The sequence below is a fragment of the Sceloporus occidentalis genome, unplaced genomic scaffold (assembly GCF_023333645.1).
Source record: "Sceloporus occidentalis isolate IW3139 unplaced genomic scaffold, rSceOcc1.0.p SCAF_274, whole genome shotgun sequence".
Classification (NCBI taxonomy): Eukaryota; Metazoa; Chordata; class Lepidosauria; order Squamata; family Phrynosomatidae; genus Sceloporus; species Sceloporus occidentalis.
The window spans coordinates 834,584-855,157 of record NW_028317254.1 but is presented as its reverse complement, the minus strand read 5'-3'; the positions used below and the strand labels follow the sequence as shown (position 1 = coordinate 855,157).

The following is a 20,574-nucleotide window of genomic DNA, read 5'->3' as shown; positions in this document are numbered from 1 at the left end:
TGTACACATGGACACGATGCAGTAAATATAAAGCAGAGATGGGGTGTCCTTCAGGGTGAGGAGTCCCTTCTGCACTTTTTTGCTTGTTGAAACCAGGCGGCAGCACCCCTAACCGGCTCAGGGCCCTTAGGCAGCCCCCTAAAATGCCTATAAGGCTACCCCAAAAAATCTTTCATTGGAGTGTCATTTACCCTTGTTGTGGTTGGGACAGAATTTGTCAGTGATCAACATTTTATACAACCCCAGTTCTAGGGTGAAATTGTTTTATGATGTCATAAGGCAAATGCAGTGTACCATGACACGCACTAGCTGCCAAGGCCAAGCTTTAATAAATGAATGTATTTATTCTTTAGTTTAGTTCCTGGTTCCCCCAACCCTTTATTAACTTCATTTTGCTTTGCTTAGAGCTTTACATTAGGACCACTCAGAAGTCATGAAGCTTCATTATTACCAGAGCAACAGCTGACGTCAGTCATTTCCGGAAACAACTGTTCACCAGGTTAGCGTCAGCCAGGTCGCGTCACCAGCTGCTCCTAAGTTCCGGAAACTCTATGGTTGCAGCTTGGCCATTTATATGGAGACTACACACCGGATGTGGACTCTCTGGCACTCCGGCAACCGCACTCTATGGTAAAACTCAGTCCTGCTGGGTGTACCAAGATGGCGGATGCGGAGTGAGTGGGATATTTAAGCCACAGGGGGATGTTTTATTACACTCTTATGGTTACCGAGGGGCAGGGGACTGGGGGTATTATTTAGGGGGCATCTTGTGGGTGGCTAGCATGCTACTGTCAGGTTTTAATGGTGGTGTCGTGCTTATAACCAGGGCTATACCTGCACCTGTTACCTGTACAGGAAGCAGGATGTGCAGTGTGTATGTCTGTATGTATGTATGTATGTATAAATATATATATATAGTTGCTCTGACTACATCATGTATACTACTATATTTCAAGATTTAGGTAACTGGGGCTTATGCATAAGAAAGGATTCTGGTGGAAAGCTGGAATAAAGTGGCCTTGTCACCATATCCACCAATAGAATTGTACTGGGAACAGGGATATCCGTTGCTATGGTGATAACACCACTTTTCCAGTTTTGCTCCAGGGTCTTTTTTCCATGCGTAGTCCTACCTCGCGGTGTTTCTGAAATAAATGATTAAAACGATCTCCTCGCACGTCAGTCTGTGTTCATCTGCGTTTGATCTGCGGCCGAGGCAGGGAGTTAATACGTTGACGTGTCATGTCGGTAAAGTTACGTGGTTTTGGGTGTCAAATGTGAAATGGAAGTACATTTGACAAAATATACTTGCTGCGGTATGATTTGGAATAAATTGGGATCATAATGTGGAAAAGTCACTGTGAGTTTAATTACCATACATGGGGTCTCCCCGTCTCAGACCTTGGGGTCCCCGAAAATAGCCAAACAGTGTTTCTCTGACCGCGCAGTTCTTGTAGCCGCCGGTTGTAGAAACGTGCCCGTAGTACCTCAATGAGACATTTTTGTTGTCTTAAAAGGGGCTTTAAATTTTGCACCTTGGGGACCGTCTTGGCATTCTTCTCCAAACCCTTCTCCGCAATACAAGGAATACTTGGGTCAGAATGTTATATTAAATTGCGACATGTTCAGCCCCGATTGGTTATTAGGGTATCTTAGTATCTTAACCTCTCTATATGTTTTATTCCTGTAGGTTAAATAACAGGCAGCTGCTCCTCCAACCTCTTGTGTACGGATCAGATTTGATGAGCATATTATAGAATTTTCTATACTACTTAAAAATGTAAATTTTTCATCCCGCAGGATCCACAATGGGACACGTGGGGATTTTAACTCCACGCTGTTTACCACCCTGGCAATTACTACGAAGCTGGTGTTACCCACGCCTGCCAAACCCATTATCCCCGTACAGACTGGGGTGCAGGCCCAGCAAGAGGAACAATCCAGTGGAATGTCCATATTCTTTAGCCTCTTAGTGTTAGGTGAGTATGGCCAATTGCAGCCAAATAGAATGGTCTTTAGGGGGGTGAAGCCTCGGGGTAAGCCTTCTACACTTCTGTGATCATATCTAGGACTCCCAGTTGGTGCTTTCTCTACCGGTATGTTATGGCTGATATACCTGTTATGGTTGAATGCAGGTGACCCAGTAGAGTATATCCTTAAATAATGACAAGTGAAGGTTTCTATGAGGGCCGGTAATAGAGCCATTTGGGTAACCCATTTGGCGAGTCGGTACCTAGAATCTTCATGATGGCCTATTAAAGGGTTAATGTTTGAGAGGTCTCTGGGTCAGCTCATTTAGAAGGTTCCCAGGTGTTTTCCTGTTCCACTCCCCACCGACCCAGATCTCCGGATACCAGAACAGGCAGATAGTTGAGCAATTACAGGAAACAAACTATATATATATATATATATAAGAGCGCATTGTTTTCAGGAGCAAACTAAGGCCACCAGACCTGTTTCTGGGCCATGGTTTGGTCATCTGACCGTGATGGTAGCCAGCAGCTTCTGCAGAACTTCCTCTTCCTCATTTCAGCTCTCAGTAACCCTTCGTGCAGTATAGATATAGATATATATATCTAGTAATGTGATCTCCAACGTGAGGTCTGGTCAGATGGTCAGTAGTCACACACAACTCATGCCCAATGTCTTTGCCATCATATGTTCTAGTCATGTGGCTCAGCCTAACGAACCGTGTAATCCAGGAACTCATTCAGTTTTGTTTCCCTTCTCTGGGATTCCTTTTCATGTTAATCACTACCATCATCATCATCATCATACTCCTTGCCTTCCTCCCAGATACGAATAAGGCATTACTGAAACCACCATGTTTTAAATAAAGAGAAATGAGAGAAAATACCCTCATTTTGGATTTTTCTAATTCAATCCCTTATTTAACAGAATGTAGATAATTCTGAGGCTCTTCTGCTTTTGTGGCAAGATGCTTTCTTTTATGAAGTCTTAGAGGGGGTTTATTATTAAAGAATCGTTAACGTCCATAGCAGTAATAGTGAAGCAGTAAGCAGGACCATGCTGTTGGTTTCCATGGTGACTACTTCACATTTATAACGGATGCCCCCAAGTTTAAGCTTTATTAGCGTAATTATCGTTTCCTTGCGTTGTGACAGTTGCTTTTTCCTATTTCTCCATAGCTATTTGCATCTTCTTGGTGCATCTGCTTATAAAGTACAGACTCCACTTCATGCCGGAAAGCGTTGCTGTTGTGTCATTAGGTAAGCGGTCACTTCACATGTTTGTTGGGCAATTACATTTGTTACGCTACGTGGAGGATTTAAAGCAACAATAATGCGAATTTTTTTAGAATCTTTTTTTAATTTAAATTAAAATAAAAGCCCCCCCCCGTAACAAAGCGTAATGTGTTTGATAAGTGGAACAGCCTACCAGCAGAAGTGGTAGAGGGTAATACAGCGAGGGAATTTAAACATGCATGGGATAGGCATACGGCTCCTGAATGTTTACATCAGAATTGTCCTTTGTATTTAATATATTCTATGTATATTATATGTATATGTAGCACCATCCTATTCCACGGCGCCGTACAATGAGAATAACATCCTCTTTTTAATAGGGTGATTTTTGAAATGCTTTGACTTCCAACTGCCCCAGTAAATCTTAGATATTTGCAAACCCGTTCACTTTATTTACAGACCGGACCGCGGCTTATCGTTAGCGTCTATTAATTAATCATTCTGCTCAGAACGCCCGGCTTTTTCCACACTGATTATTCAGCCTGGACTCCGGACCCGTCCGCTCATTAAGTTTTATCTCTTGATGACTGCCTCGGAACAAGGGTGTCCTTGTCTCTATCTTACCAGCAATGGAGACGGGCCGGGGGGTAAAGGGTGACGAGTGATGTCTTATGACTGACCAGTTCGATGTGCTAATGTCCCGTGTTTGGCACTGAATAATGTGTGGGGCGGAACTGGACGGGGTTACGTAACTATCCATTACACGCTAACCTAAATCTAATACACGTTTACTGTGCTTTTATGAAATCCCCTCTTTTCTTAGAATCAGTACCAAATTTTAGAGTTCTGTATATCTATGTAAAATTTCTGGCTGTAACATAATTTGCAAAAGGGTTTACTGACCATCAATCAGCCTTTTACTTAAACTTGGATCCGCGAACACAACGTGCCATTGGGACACAGGAGTGATGGGAGTGATAAAGGGCCATTGGGACACAGGAGTGATGGGAGTGATAAAGGGCCATTGGGACACAGGAGTGATAAAGGGCCGTTGGAACACTGGAGTGATGGGAGTGATAAAGGGCCATTGGGACACAGGAGTGATGGGAGTGATAAAGGGCCATTGGGACACAGGAGTGATGGGAGTGATAAAGGGCCATTGGGACACAGGAGTGATGGGAGTGATAAAGAGCCTCTGTACGCCTATGAATACATTCCATAAAAAATCAGTCATTTACAGCATTAACCCCGTCTGCGCTGGCTTTCTGATCCATTTCATGTTATTTTAATGGACAAAATTTGTTTTCGGGACACAGGTTGGGGTCTCCATATTACAGCGTCTGGGGGGGGTTCAGGCAACCTGAAATAATAAAAATCTTTCTGTATGTGGCAGGCATCCTAATGGGAGCCGTGATAAAGATCATCGAGTCTCAAAAACTAGCAAATTGGAAGGTAAGAGCTCCGACAGACGCCTCAACGTGAAGGTAATGCGTAGGATGGCCATGCAGATGCAGAGCAAAGGGCAGCACAGCTCCTGTCCTCAGGGGCCACAAACAGGCATCTCAATTAAAGATTCATTAGAAAAACTCATGCTCTGAATTCCTGGCTCCTTTGCCGCCCTCAAGGACGGACGTTGTGCAACCCTATTCCTCATAATCCTCCATAAATACTTTGTATGTTTTTCTCCTCATATAGATAAAGAATACATATTACATACCTCCCAACTGTCCCGCCTTGCGGCACTCTATCCCGCCAAGCTCTTCCTCTGTCCCGCTTTTCAGGGACAGGTAGAGATCGACAGGGCAGCGGAATTCGGTACTGTCCGGTGTCTTACTGAGTATATTTATACGCATTCATGTGTTTGGGGGAGCAGACTGTCCCTTTAACGTTATCCTACAAGTCTTTTCCTTGGCCGCTGTGCCGTGGGGGGCCGTTTCGATAATCTCCGACCTTATGGTCTGCATTAAGGGGTCGAAAGTCCAGTCCTTCACTTTCTTCCTACTCCGTGAAGAATAAACCGTTTTCAAAACTCTTAACGCCGGTTCATAATGAAACCCATCATATTACATGCGGATGTCGTTTCCGTGGCAACATGCTGCAAATTTACATTAAAATTGCCCCACAGGTGGAGGCGGCATTGTTATATTGTTTACAAGTGAAACTACCTCCTCCGGTTCTCAGAATCCCAGCGTTTCCTTTTCAAAGACCGCAGGCCAATTACCATCAAGCCGCCTTTGTTTTAGGATTAAATGCGTATGAAAGAACCTATATAAATGGTAAATGTCACGGAAAAATGCTTTTTAATGCAAGGCCAAATTACTGAAAAATAACAGGACTTCTAAAAAGCGAGCAGACCCTATTCTTGTGCTAGAAAAGACTGAGATTTGTAGACTTTTTATGGGACACCGCAATGTCTCTTTATTAAATTTCATTTATTTATTTATTTTATTTATATTTTATTTATTTATAATTTTTTACAATGTATATTGGTCCAGATGTTGTTTGGTTATTGCAGTTAGAAAAAACAGAGACCTGTGTCTCATTTTGCTCCGCCCCCAGCCACCTCTGCTGAAAACAGGAAGCAGACTTAAGTATACTTCCTGTGAATGCATTGAAGTCATTGGGGGCCGAGTTCCTATTAAAATCAATGTGAGTAGCAGGAGCCAATCACACGAATTCTATCACCCTTTAGAACCTTGAAACAAAACTAGAATTTTTTTGGGGGGATTAACGGCCTTTATGTGTATAGTAGACCATTTGTATCACCAAAACACCCCTATAATCTCAATTATTTGTGGTTATATTAATGGGAAAAAGATATATATATATTTTTGTTGTTACAGGAGGAAGAAATGTTTCGCCCAAATATGTTTTTTCTTCTCTTGCTTCCTCCCATAATATTTGAGTCTGGTTATTCCCTACACAAGGTAAGCAACTCATTTATACGTTTTAATGTAGTTTTTTTCATTAAAAAAACAAACAAAAAACTTTTGGTGCGCCAGCTGAAAATGTTAGCGAATCCCTATATGTTCCCGGGCAATGTAACTCGCTCAGGAAAGATGGATCAGACTGCGGGTTCTTTCAGCGCCTGTAAAAATGATGACTGCGTTAGAGGACTGCACTGGGAGGCGGGTCCCGCCAAAAAACTTGCGGGCGCGGGCGGTCTTGCTGGGGCTGCGGGCGGGAGTGGGCGGTCAGGCACTGTACCTGCGGGTCCCGGTAATCCCGCGCAGTCCCGCAAGGCTGCCTTCTTGCTGCTCCCTTACAGTGTCTCCTAGCTTGCTCCGCCCAGGAACAAAACGGAGTCACGTGATGTGACGTCACTTCCTGTGACTCCGCCTTGTTCCTGGGCGGAGCAAGAGAAGAGACGCCGTGAGGGAACAACTCGAGGGCAGCCGGCCGGGACTGCGCGGGAAATCAGGTAAGGAGGCGGGCATGATTGGCCACAAATGTGGCGGGAGCGGGCGGGATTGGCCACAAATGGGGCGGGAGCGGCACACCCACATTGCGGGAGCGGGCGGGAGCGGGATTAAAAACCGCGGGAGCGGGCGGGAGCGGGATTAAAAAAGTAGTCCCGCGCAGGGCTCTAGACTGCGTGTCTATTCATGTGTAAGATTCCTCAGGTTTGGGAATGTAGGTATTTTGAGAGATGTCGTTATTTTCGGGATGTCATATATAAGCAAGTCAGAGTTCTGAATTAGAACACTGTGTAACCAATAGGAGACAAGCGAAACAGAAATCCCACCTCCTATTGGCTATATGCACTTTGCCAGCAGAGGGGCGCCTTGCAGCCATACTGTTCAACATTACTATCCCTTGGAGCTCTGCGGGTTTCGCCTGAGACCCGCACTCCCCACTTTACTGAGAGGGTGGTAGATAAATGGAACAGCCTCCCAGCAGAAGTGGTAGAGGCTAATACATTGAGTTTAGTCTCTGAGATCCTGCGTGCCTATGAGAACTGTAACTATATCAGTTATTATTATTATTTATGGTTTATATATCGCCATCATATTCCGTAGCTGAGATTGTCGCCTATACACTTCGTGAACACTGTGCTGGCAAATCCCATTGATAAAATATTTTGCTTATTTTTTAGGGTAACTTCTTCCAGAATATCGGCTCCATAACCCTGTTTGCCGTGTTCGGTACGACCATATCGGCCTTCATCGTAGGAGGGGGCATTTTTTTCCTAGGCCAGGTGAGGATTTATAGGGTTAAACTGGAAACCCCAACGTTTATAGAAATCTGTCGATACTGTCTCAGCAAGGGTTAATTTCATTGATTGACATCGACCAAGAAATCGTAAACCAATGGGCGGAGCCTGCGATTTAATATGAATAAAAGTGGGCTGGCCATCTAGTGTAGGGGGAGGGGACATCATATCCCATGACGCTCTAGCAACAGGATAAAAAAGGAAGGGGAGCATCGGTTTCTGGTTGAGCATCATGGGAGTCATAGCAGATGGGGAATTACAGATTGGCCACCCCTGATCAGGACTCCAGAGGCACAGCAATGTAACTACTACTATTATCTCTGATGTATATTTATATTTCCCACAGGCTGACGTCATTTACAAGCTTACCATGACGGACAGGTATGTTTTTAATAATCAGAGACACTGATTGGCTCCTTTTTTCAGAATGATGGGATTTAAAGTTCTGTCTCTTCTGATTGCTGCTGATTGGTCCAGGCAGCTTTATAAGGGGCGGAATAAGGACTTCAGGATGCTGCTGCTAATCTCAGCTTCCTCCATCTAATAATGTTTTTGCTGTGACGAGGGGCTCGTGGCCGAAACGTTGGCTTATTTTTTTTGTAGTCCTTTTTACTCATCGTCCACGAGATGACCCTCAAAACTCCGGATCTCCAGAACAATCACACTGATATTTCTTATTATATATATTGGTTTCTATGGAGCCACCGTATTCCACAGCGCTGTAAACCACAAATGAATATTTTTCTAGAATAAATATATTTCCCCAAGCATCTAAAATTTAAACAATCGTAAGGGGGTAGGTAGATTCCGTCTAGTGGGCCGTTTCTCCTGCTGTGAAGACTCAAACCTTAAAAAGTCGTTGGTCTCGTCTTAGATTCAGGAGCCGTATGTCTATCGCATGCCTGTTTAAATCCCCCCTCTGTATTACCCTCTACCACCTCTGCTGGGGGGGATGTTCTGCCAAACTTCAACCCAAACAAATATCTGTGCTCTGAGAATTTCTGGCTCTAGACAATCCTTATGTTTGCGTAACTCGAGGATGCGTGATGCCAAATCCGAAGACGATAATTGATTGATCTTTTTGCGAATCCTGACAGCGTTTTTTCCTGCGTTTGGCCGGCCGAAGCCGTGTTTTTGTAGTTTAACGCCAGCTGGAGCAATCTAGTTATTTCTATTCCCACGTCTGGCACTTCAGCGGCTAGCTTGCCAAGTGACCTCGATTTTTACAAGGCTGGGATTGGATTTAATTAACCCTTTCTTTAGTCCCTCAGCAGCCCTGGTGGTTGTCAGCCATTTAATCGGTCCACTTCCACCTCAAATTAACCAAGGAACTTAAAAAGTGTATATTTGACCCTAAAAGCATGTTTGAATACTTTGAGTACTTTTTTAATTTGCAGGTTTTATGCTGTACTTCTTATAGGGGGGTCTGTGGCCCTTTGGCTCCCAGTTTGTTAGATTAGCAACAGTGACAAAAATGAGCATTTCCTTATCGTGTCTTTGCAAAAGCGTGTTTAAGGTCCTTTTCTTTGCAGCTTCGCGTTTGGCTCTTTAATATCGGCCGTGGACCCGGTAGCCACCATTGCCATCTTTAACGCGCTCAACGTGGATCCTGTTCTTAACATGTTGGTGTTTGGAGAAAGCATTTTGAATGACGCGGTCTCCATTGTTTTGACCAAGTAAGTAACACTATGTTTCCGGGGGTTTATATAATGACTATTTGTCGTGAGATCTGTAGGCATCGTTTACTGTCCTCCAACTCCGCAAACGCTCAACGTTCAACTGTTCAAAAGTTTGGGGTCGCTCAGCTGTGCTGGACTAAGCTGAGCCAACGTCTCTACAAGAGGACCTAACTACCCCAAGCACCTGCCTACTCCATGGCCGATGAGCAGGTAGCATGAAGTTCTCGCTCTTCTTTTTGCCAATCCTCGTACCCCAGAGAATCCCATTGGAGCTCTTCTGAGAGCTCCCGCGAGTTCTCCGGGGGGACGTGAGGGACCCTTGCAGAAGCTGTCACTAAGAGAGCTCTTCGTACTCTGAGGTCTGAGCATCCATGAGACCCTGGCTGGTTTCTCCTCTAAAATGGGTCAACTTAGTCTTTTCTCATCTTAAATTTAATTCTCCAGGAATAAATTTTTCATGAGTTTAGCAAATCCAACCGAGTGAGGTCAAAACCTGAAAAAATCCCCGGATAATCTGTAGGCTTTGGTGTCAGCTTTGCATCACTAATGGTGGTTGTAGAAGTAATAATCAATTCGTATTCTGTAACAATGTCGTAACTGGGACAGAGAAGTGAACACAGAAGTGGATAGAATACTCGGTTTAGAATTCTATGTTCCAAGGAAAAAAATAAAATGACGTGGGAACCGATGAGCTCAGCTTATAAAATATAATAATTACAGACCCTCTTGTTACCTAATATAGACCCTGATGGGAAGTATTGATTGTGGGAATGCTAATCGAGCAGGAAACGGCCACAAAAAAAACCAGTTCCAAATAAGTTGATGTACTGATGGAGGGTGCCGTGGGAGCTGTTTTTTATTTGGTTCCCCAATAACATAGAAATGTTGAGAACTAAGAATTCTGTTTGATCCTCTTCTTTCTTGATTTAGTCGTTTGCAATGTTTTTTTTAACCCCGGAGGACTCCACATTCCGCAGTTGACATCCATTGTTTTATCTCTACGTGTAGCACATCCTCCTCCGTTTTCCTTTTCCTGTCTGTCTCTCTCTTGTCTCATTTGTTTTGCCGAACCCATCATTACTGTTCTCATGTTTTAAAAAGAACCACGGACCGCAATGTATCCAGGCATGATCTGCCCTTGTTTAGTGTGTCCAATCCCTCTTTGGGACCCAAACCCTTTTGTCCCTCTTTCCTCTCCCTGGTGCCCTTCTTTCCTCTCCCTGATGCCCTACTTTCCTCTCCCTGATGCCCTACTTTCCTCTCCCTGATGCCCTTCTTTTCCTCTCCCTGATGCCCTTCTTTTCCTCTCCCTGATGCCCTTCTTTTCCTCTCCCTGATGCCCTTCTTTTCTTCTCCCTGATGCCCTTCTTTTCCTCTCCCTGATGCCCTTCTTTTCTTCTCCCTGATGCCCTTCTTTTCTTCTCCCTGATGCCCTTCTTTTCTTCTCCATGATGCCCTTCTTTCCTCTCCCTGATGCCCTACTTTCCTCTCCCTGATGCCCTTCTTTTCTTCTCCCTGATGCCCTTCTTTTCTTCTCCATGATGCCCTTCTTTCCTCTCCATGATGCCCTTCTTTCCTCTCCCTGATGCCCTACTTTCCTCTCCCTGATGCCCTACTTACCTCTCCCTGATGCCCTTCTTTTCCTCTCCCTGATGCCCTTCATTTCCTCTCCATGATGCCCTTGTTTTCCTCTCCATAATGCCCTTCTTTCCTCCTCCTGATGCCCTTCTTTCCTCCGCCTGATGCCCTTCTTTCTTTTGTCTGATGCCCTTCATTCCTCCCCTGATGCCCCTCTCTCCTCCGGGGTTAGAATGTTTGCTGGGTATGAGGGTATCGCAGGGTTCTACAGACCGAAAAGCCCCGATAATGTATATCGAAATGTTACTATATTGTTCAGAGAAAGACAGTTGGATAAGGACTTGTTAGCCATATTGTACAGACTGAGTTTAGTTAAGAAATATATATTTTTTAAAAATAATAAAGGCATCAAACACGGGAATTTACAAAAGCGACCACTGTTTTTAAACGGAAAACTTTTGCCAAAGAGGCTAGAAATGTCGGCTTCTGGATGTTTGGAAGAAGCGACAGAAAAAAGGAGCGAGGAAAGACAAGACGTGGAGGTTTCCGGGTGTAGGAAGGAAATCGAGGGGGAGGGGATATTTATCTTTTAAACCGCTACGTTTAAGTGTGATTGATCGTAATGTTGATTTAACCATACTAAATTATTATAATTTTTTTTTATATAGCGCCATCATATACAGCAGCGCTGTACAATATTGCCACCACCCCCCTCATCTGCGAAACATTGGTTATTATTCTTTATTTATGAAACGCCAACATATTCCGCAGCGCTGTACATTTCAAACGTGACACGTGATACATTCACACACAGAGATACAACGGGAGTTGGGGACCCCGGCTGTGGGCTTGACCTTTCCTGCCGTGAATGGTGGGCTTCCCGAGGGTCCCGCTCGTGTGCTCACAATCTAAATTGTGTCTTGGCAGCACGGCAGAAGGTTTGACCAGAGGGGGGGATATGTCTGACGTGAACGGCTGGAAGACCTTCGCGCAGGCTTTGGGGAACTTCCTGAAGATGTTCTTTGGTTCTGCAGCCCTGGGAACTCTGACCGGCCTGATTTCTGCTCTAATATCCTTTTTTTGTGTGTGTGAAATGCTCATTGAGTTACATCCCCGGCTAATAACAGTATGATCATTCAGCAGCGAGCTGCCCCCCCCTTCTCCAAGGGTTTTATTGTGAGTCCGCTGATTGAAAAAGAGCCACATGGCTTGTCTTGGGTTTTAATCTCGTTGGACGTCTATTACTTTCCCCGGGCTGGGAGCCGCATTGTATTCATCCCGTGAATCCTTCATTGTGATAACTCAGTCTTTTGATGGTTTTCAGATGATTACTTTTGATCTGGGCCACTTAAAGGGACAGCACCTTTCTTTAATCCTCTATAAAAAGAATCGGATATTATCAGATGGTGATGAGAAAATAAGACGGTCCTGCCGTTAGTAGAAGAATGGAGACAGGCAAAGATTAGTTATGAAGCAAGAAGAAAAGAGACATGCGCTACCGTTCAAAGGTTTGGGGTCACTGAGCTGTTTTAATCCATTAGCCTTTTATACATAAACTTGGATCAGCGAACACAATGTACCATTGGAACCCAGGAGTGATGGGAGTGATAAAGGGCCATTGGAACCCAGGAGTGATGGGAGTGATAAAGGGCCACTGGAACCCAGGAGTGATGGGAGTGATAAAGGGCCATTGGAACCCAGGTGTGATGGGAGTGATAAAGGGCCTTTGGAACACAGGAGTGATGGGAGTGATAAAGGGCCTTTGGAACACAGGAGTGATGGGAGTGATAAAGGGCTGTTGGAACACAGGAGTTATGGGAGTGATAAAGGAGTGATGGGAGTGATAAAGGGCCTCTGTACTCCTATGAAGAGATTCCATTAAAATCAGCCGTTTCCAGCTACAATAGTCATTTACAACATTAACCCCGTCTGCGCTGGATTTCTGATCCATTTCATGTTTTAATGGACAAAACGTGCTTTTCTTTCAAAAACAAGGACATTTCTAAGTGACCCCCAACTTTTAAACAGTAGTGTATATGACATACATGTAGGTAATAAGTCTATGTTCGAGCACTAAACCCCCGAGCTCTGTGTCGTATAACACCTTGACGCATCTACGCTAAAATTGTGGATTTTATAGTTGTACAGCTTTCGTATGGGTGCGCAGCCTCGTATGCAAATAGATTTCTGGATTTGCATATCGGGCTGCATTTAATTTAGAAAGATTTTGAACGTATCTTTCTTGGAAACGTGCACCATATTTATACTTACCGGGTAATAAAGAAAATATAAAATACATTATATATTAAATATTCCCCCCAGTTTAAATCCTGTTATGATGATCCTCCAATGATATTAGGGTGTCCCCCTCTACTCGTATGCCCTCCATTATTCATCAAACAGACCCCACGTGTTCCTTAACCCTGCGTTCACGTCTTGAAGCATCTGGATTTGAGGAAGACGCCCTCCTTGGAGTTCGGAATGATGATCATCTTTGCTTATCTTCCATACGGGTTATCGGAGGGGATCTCGCTATCAGGTGAGTTTAATACATAAAACTAATAAATAATATATATATTTTTAATTTCATGAATTTCCTGGGTTTTCTCGTAAATGTTCTATTTTTGTTTATTTATTTCCTTGTGTTTCCTCGTGTTTTCAGGTATCATGGCCATACTGTTCGCCGGCATCGTAATGTCCCATTACACTCATCACAACCTGTCTCCGGTTACACAAATACTGATGCAACAAACTTTACGAACCGTTGCCTTCCTGTGCGGTAAGTTTTTTTCCCGGGACGCTCATTAACCCTTTAATGGCTCCCGGTTAATAAAGGGTTATGAAGCAGCGTCTCGAACCGAAGCTGGTTATTCGCTGTACTGTATAGACAGATTTGTCTCAGCCGGTTAGAAAGAATTTCACGTTCCAACTAGGAATGTTTTTTCTCATGAAGATTTATGATGTATTTTATAATGTTTACTATAAGAGGACTTAACGATGAACCAGAGAAAATGTTCAGAGCAGTAGTATTGAACCTATTTTGTTGCTACTACTATTTCTTTACTGAGAGATAAGTGGAACAGCCTCCCAGCAGAAGTGGTAGAGGGTAATACAGCGAGGGGATTTAAACATGCATGGGACAGACATACGGCTCCTGAATCTAAGACGAGACCAACTAACGATTAAAGGTTTAAGTCTTTACAGCAAGAGAAACGGACAGACTAGGCGGGGGCCGGATGACATTTCCACTGGGATTGTTGTCTGATACCAGATGGTTATTCTGTCTTTATTTTCTCCCCCCAGAAACCTGCGTTTTTGCATTTCTTGGTCTTTCGATATTTAGTTTTCCCCACAAGTTCGAAATGTCCTTCGTGATCTGGTGCATTGTAAGTATTCATTTAAAAACACACGTCTATCATGTGCCGTTGACTGGATTCATTAATGTACCTGCTGGAACCGTGCTTCGAAATCCAGCGTAGATGGGGTTAATTGTTGTAGCTGGAAACGGCTGATTTTTAATCTTCATAGGCGTACAGAGGTCCTTTATCACTCTCATCACTCCTGTGACTCCCATCACTCCTGTATTGCAATAGCCCTTTATCACTCCCATCACTCCTGTGTTCCAATGGCCCTTTATCACTCCCATCACTCCTTTATCACTCCCATCACTCCTGTGTTCCAATGGCCCTTTTTCCCTCCCATCACTCCTGTGTTCCAATGGCCCTTTATCACTCCCATCACTCCTTTATCACTCCCATCACTCCTGTGTTCCAACGGCACGTTGTGTTCACTGATCCAAGTTTACGTTTAAAAGGCTAATTGATGGTCAGAAAACCCTTTTGTAATTATGTTACAGCCAGAAATGTCCTTGTTTTCCACAAAAACAGCTCAGTGACCCCAAACCTTTGAATGGTAGATATATATATATATATATAAGTCTCAGGTAGAGAGTCTTTCTGGGAAGACCACGGGGTCGGAAGGTCCATATCTGCTGTCAGACCCAGTTTCTTCACATTAAACTGCCTGTTAGTACCAGTTCCATGCAGAGCTCCAACTCTCCTCTCCGGGGCACGAAGGCGGCCAAAGTGAAGTGCCGTCCTCATGGATGCAGAATAAATAGATGGTAACCGGCAGGTCTCTGCCCGCCGCAGAGTGAATCACAGAACCGCTTTCCCTCGCTTGGCTGCTCGGCTACAACAAGTAACGCTGCCTTCTGGCTTCCTCGCTGAGGGTAGTCGCTCCGCACTGGAAACAAAGTGGTTAAAGAATAGACCTCTCCAGCCCATCTGTACCAAATCCAGTGGGTTTACTAATGTGTTCTGCATACACATAGAAAGAAGCCATATTATAGAAAGATTGTGCATGTATATATATGTATATATACCAGTATATGTGTGTGTGTATATATATATATATATATATATATATATATATATATACATACGCGCACAGACACACTATTGTTTAAAAGTTTGAAATCTCCTTGTTTTCCATGAAACTTTTGAACGGTAGAGAGAGAGAGAGTGTGTGTGTGTCTCTCTCTCTCTCTCTCTCTCTATATATATATATATATATACATATATACATCTATATATATACATCTCTCTCTATATACATACATGCGTAGTGTATGGCTAACTTAAGTATAATAGATTGCAAGCTTTCAGGGTTTTTTTGTGTATAATATTCAAAGAAGAACAGACCTAATTAGTCTCAAAAGCTTGTCTCTTGCTCAAAAGAAGGACATGGAGCATGATGGCTGCTGCTGCTGCTCTTTGTAGTTAAATGTGCCGTAATGCAGACTCATCGCCGCACGCTGTTTAGGTGATAGGATCCTTTAGATGCTTCGAAATTCTTATCTGAAGAATGCGCCCAGCAGTCTGTCCGTGGCAGGGTCACTCCGAGTCCGTAGGCATGCAAGGAATTTGTGGACTGATTCCCCTTACAGGAATGGCGCGTTTAAAAAGGGCCGTTACGTGAAAAGGGAAAGGTGTGCAACGCAAAGCAGGTTAATATTTAGGAAATATGTTATATATAAGACTCCGTTTGGGCTGATCTGCTAACTTTTGTGTCAACGTCCTCTCTGTTATCTGCTTTACTGGAATTTACTACATGTTATCGTTCTTACACTAAATAAACCTGTGATGGTATTTGCAGATTTAACCCCTTAAAGACAATGGGCGGTCCCTAAACCCATTGAAAACAATTCTTTTTGAGCCCGTACATGTACGGGCTTTGTCATTACGGGGTTAAAAAGGCAATCTCTCTCTCTCTCTCTATATATATATATATATATATTTAAACACACACAACCCGTTCAAAAGTTTGGGGTCACTTAGAAATGTCCTTGTTCTTGAAATCACATTTTGTCCATTAAAACAACATGAAATGGATCAGAAATCCAGCGCAGACGGGGTTAATGTTGTAAATGACTATTGTAGCTGGAAACAGCTGATTTTTAATGGAATCTCTTTGTAGGAGTACAGAGGCCCTTTATCACTCCCATCACTCCTGTGTTCCAATGGCCCTTTATCACTCCCATCACTTCTGTGTTCCAACGGCCCTTTATCACTCCCATCACTTCTGTGTTCCAACGGCCCTTTATCACTCCCATCACTTCTGTGTTCCAACGGCCCTTTATCACTCCCATCACTCCTGTGTTCCAACGGCCCTTTATCACTCCCATCACTCCTGTGTTCCAATGGCCCTTTATCACTCCCATCACTCCTGTGTTCCAATGGCCCTTTATCACTCCCATCACTCCTGTGTTCCAGTGGCCCTTTATCACTCCCATCACTCCTGTGTTCCAGTGGCCCTTTATCACTCCCATCACTCCTGTGTTCCAGTGGCCCTTTATCACTCCCATCACTCCTGTGTTCCAATGGCCCTTTATCACTCCCATCACTCCTGTGTTCCAATGGCCCTTTATCACTCCCGTCACTCCTGTGTTCCAGTGGCCCTTTATCACTCCCATCACTCCTGTGTTCCAGTGGCCCTTTATCACTCCTGTGTTCCAGTGGCCCTTTATCACTCCTGTGTTCCAGTGGCCCTTTATCACTCCCATCACTCCTGTGTTCCAATGGCCCTTTATCACTCCCGTCACTCCTGTGTTCCAATGGCCCTTTATCACTCCCATCACTCCTGTGTTCCAGTGGCCCTTTATCACTCCCATCACTCCTGTGTTCCAATGGCCCTTTATCACTCCCATCACTCCTGTGTTCCAGTGGCCCTTTATCACTCCCATCACTCCTGTGTTCCAGTGGCCCTTTATCACTCCCATCACTCCTGTGTTCCAGTGGCCCTTTATCACTCCCATCACTCCTGTGTTCCAATGGCCCTTTATCACTCCCATCACTCCTGTGTTCCAATGGCCCTTTATCACTCCCGTCACTCCTGTGTTCCAGTGGCCCTTTATCACTCCCATCACTCCTGTGTTCCAGTGGCCCTTTATCACTCCTGTGTTCCAGTGGCCCTTTATCACTCCTGTGTTCCAGTGGCCCTTTATCACTCCCATCACTCCTGTGTTCCAATGGCCCTTTATCACTCCCATCACTCCTGTGTTCCAGTGGCCCTTTATCACTCCAAATTTCCTTGTTTTCCATGAGAACAGCTCACTGATCCCAAAGTCTTTGTAAAATCCTTTATTCTCCTTCACGCAGGTGCTGGTGCTGCTGGCGAGAGCTGTGAACATTTTCCCCCTTTCCTACCTGCTCAACTTCTTCCGGGATCACAAGATCACCCCGAAAATGATGTTCATCATGTGGTTCAGCGGTAAGACATGGACCGCTCCCAATCCCCGATTGTAGCATCTTTCTCTTTGTAGATCAAGGATCCTTACAAGGGGCCGGTATAGAGACCCTATATGTGGTGGGGGGGGGTGAATGTACGCGCTTCGTGGTGTAACTCCAGCTAGAGACCTATTCAAATGCTCCAATGCTGGTCTGAGTTCTGACAACCCTGTATAATGTATAGTTAAATCATAGAGTTGGGGCTGAGTACGCATCATACCCTCTGTTATCAAAGCAGCCTTTTCTTCCACTCAGAGCCCTTAATCTATACATGGTGCCCGTATCATCTTTTATTTATATAGCGCCAACAACTCCCGCAGCGCTTCTTACAGTCCCTACCTTCTGTGTTATAACCCCCAAATTTCCCCCAGCAGCTTCCGCATTAGCTTTATTAGCACACTGTTTACCAGACACAAAGGTAATGAATGAATATGGAGCAGTTGAAATTGACTGCTCTCACCAAAATAATGACATCACTAATTGAACATTGTGTTCATGGACGCTCGCGACGCTCTTCTCGTCAGGTCTGCGGGGAGCCATTCCGTACGCCCTCAGCCTTCACTTGGAGCTGGAGCCGATGGAAAAGCGTCAGCTCATAGGCACGACCACCATCATCATCGTGCTTTTCACCATCTTACTGATGGGCGGGGGCACCATGCCGCTCATCCGGCTCATCGACATCGAGGACTCCAAAGCGCGCAGGAGGAGTAAGAAGGACGTGAACCTCAGCAAGACCGAAAAAATGGTTCGTTCCTTTTATCTATTCCAAACGATCAAAAAGAGAACGTGACCGACTTACTGCAGAAACATGCTAATGATAGCTCCGCCCATATCCCCACCCATATTACTCAAACCCTGCCCACTACAGGGTCAGAGGCTTAGATGGAATGGAACGAAGTTTTACCTTACCCAGGGGGTAGGTAGATGAAACAGCCTCCCAGCAGAGGTGGTAGAGTGTAATACAGTGAGGGGATTAAACATGCATGGGATAGACATACGGCTCCTGAATCTAAGACGAGACCAACGACTGATTAAGGTTTGAGACTAGAAGGGGGCCAAATTGGGCCGATCTGCCAGTGAATAGTATGTTTCTATGTAGATAACGTGCAATGCGAGTGGCTGCCCTTTTGACCCCTTATGCATAATAACATATATTTTTTTAGAGGGACATCTTAAAAAGAAAAGTACGTTGAGGGGTTTGTGTATGTAAAGGAAGACTGCTGTGATTCGCAGCGATTTCTCCTCTGCTTCATGCACAGTTAAGCCTCGGTCGGCTGTGAGTGCTCGGAGCAGTGCTTGTTACTCTCAGCGGCCCTCCTCCAGAGCGTTTCTTTAAATGGAGAGGTTCAGCCGCGATGCTGATCCCAGGAGCCGCTGCCGGGGCCCTGCTCTCCGCCGGCGGCCTGGCAAAGGCTTTGTTTAGCCCATAAATCTGCCTTTTACGTCCTGGAGTCTGGATGATATAAATATTTCCATTATGAATGGCACGGCCCTTGGCGGTAATACAGGTCCCTGACCCCCCCCTCCCCATTAGATTCACTTTAACCATTTTAGGTTTTTTTATGAAACCCCAGAAGGGCAGGAAGGTTGTTGCGGGCGAGAACGTATCCGGCAGGAGGAGGCCACTTAAATCTCAAGATAGTCTGTGTTTTTACCCAGTATCCTGTTTATCCGTCACACAGGAGCTGCCATTTTTTTGTACAAAAAAAACCTCTATCTAATCTGCAGCGGTCCGATTCATGGAGAACACGACCGTTATCTCTGCTGTAGAGCTCCCTGTTTCGGTCGCTGGCATTGTCAGGGAAGGAGATAAGTCAGTGAAAGATGATGATAATCTCAAGCACCCGGCTTGACCCTTACAGATCATGTGACGCTCGTTACAGGACCTCATTAATACGGAGCAGTCAGTATGTACAAACGAGGTACGATGGGCGATAAACCAACAAAATTAGCGGCCGCTTGAAGAGAAACCATCACTGAAAACTCATATTGAACAAATATTATAATATTATATAAAATGTGAGGACATTTAATTGGTTTGAGGTTCCCTGTGAAAATACATGATCTGTACTGAAGGCACTATAAACACTATGATGATGCGGCCAACTTGATGGAGACCCTCCTAGCAGTAGGGGTCCGTCATGGTGGAGCCCCTGCCATCGGTAGCGTTCCAGCTTGTTGGAACCCATGCTGGCAGTAGAAGTCCATCTTGGCAGACTCCCTGTCTACAGTAGAGGTCCGTCTTGGTGGAGCCCCTGCCAGGAGTAGACGTCTATCTCAGTGGAGCCCCTGCCAGAAGTAGAGTTTCATGTTGATGGAGCCCCTGCTAGCTGTAGAGCTCCATCTTGGCAAAGACCCTGTCAAGGCAAGAGGTCCATCTTGGTGCGTCGCTGTGGACCTTTAAAGCAGATCTTTATACTTTTAGGGCAACACTATTGAATCAGAACATTTATCAGAACTGACAGAAGAGGAGTATGAAGCTCAGTTCATCAAACAGCACGACCTCAAGGGTTTCATGTGGTTAGATGCCAAATATCTAAATCCATTCTTCACCAGGAGGCTCACCCAAGAGGTAAGCTGGGGGGGGGGGTGTTATCCCTGGGATATGATCTCGGAAATAGTCATTATTCTCAATGACGTCCTACCGGTCCCAGTATAACCCTGTGAATTACTCGAGTCACCCACCGAGTCTCCAGACCCATATGGTCGCAGGAGAGGTCTGTGCCACAGCATCCCACCATACTGACCTGTCGGCTTTTTATCATAGGACCTTCATCATGGTCGGATACAGATGAAAAGCCTGACAAACAAATGGTACGAAGAAGTGCGTCAGGGACCTTCTGGATCTGAAGATGATGACCAGGAGCTGCTGTAGAGAAAGGCCAAGGAATCCCCTTCATCTGAGGACCCTCCTCTCACCAGCAGGTCACCCGTGGGGGACACCGGAGGCGCATGCGGCACGGCAGCGAGTCCATTTTACTTACCTTTGTTCACTTGTGATAAAAAATGCAAATATCTCTAGCAAACGCCTAGAGCGTCCCGGAAACGCTAAATTGTTGCACTACGTGTTCTGTTCATAGTTTGTAATTCTGCGAGGTGTGATTGTAAAT

At 44.8% G+C, this 20,574-nt stretch overlaps 1 protein-coding gene across 1 annotated transcript; it reads left to right on the top strand.

Moving 5' to 3' along the window:
- Positions 1-660: 660 nt before the first annotated feature.
- LOC149275642 (sodium/hydrogen exchanger 8-like) lies at positions 661-20,339 on the top strand. The gene is made up of 16 exons (XM_089504510.1): positions 661-674; positions 1,801-1,979; positions 3,150-3,230; positions 4,600-4,658; positions 6,050-6,133; positions 7,303-7,404; positions 7,766-7,800; positions 8,952-9,095; positions 11,604-11,745; positions 13,110-13,215; positions 13,339-13,455; positions 13,980-14,062; positions 17,336-17,447; positions 17,989-18,209; positions 19,890-20,036; positions 20,232-20,339. Exons 1-16 carry the CDS (start codon positions 661-663, stop codon positions 20,337-20,339), a joined length of 1,734 nt encoding a protein of 577 aa, XP_089360636.1.
- Positions 20,340-20,574: the final 235 nt, after the last annotated feature.

Bases quoted from the DNA above. Each gene is read 5' to 3' on its own strand.
- LOC149275642 (XM_089504510.1), top strand. The intron at 3,231-4,599 runs GTAAGCGGTCAC...TGTATGTGGCAG, and splicing joins CGTTGCTGTTGTGTCATTAG to GCATCCTAATGGGAGCCGTG. The intron at 18,210-19,889 runs GTTCGTTCCTTT...TTATACTTTTAG, and splicing joins TCAGCAAGACCGAAAAAATG to GGCAACACTATTGAATCAGA.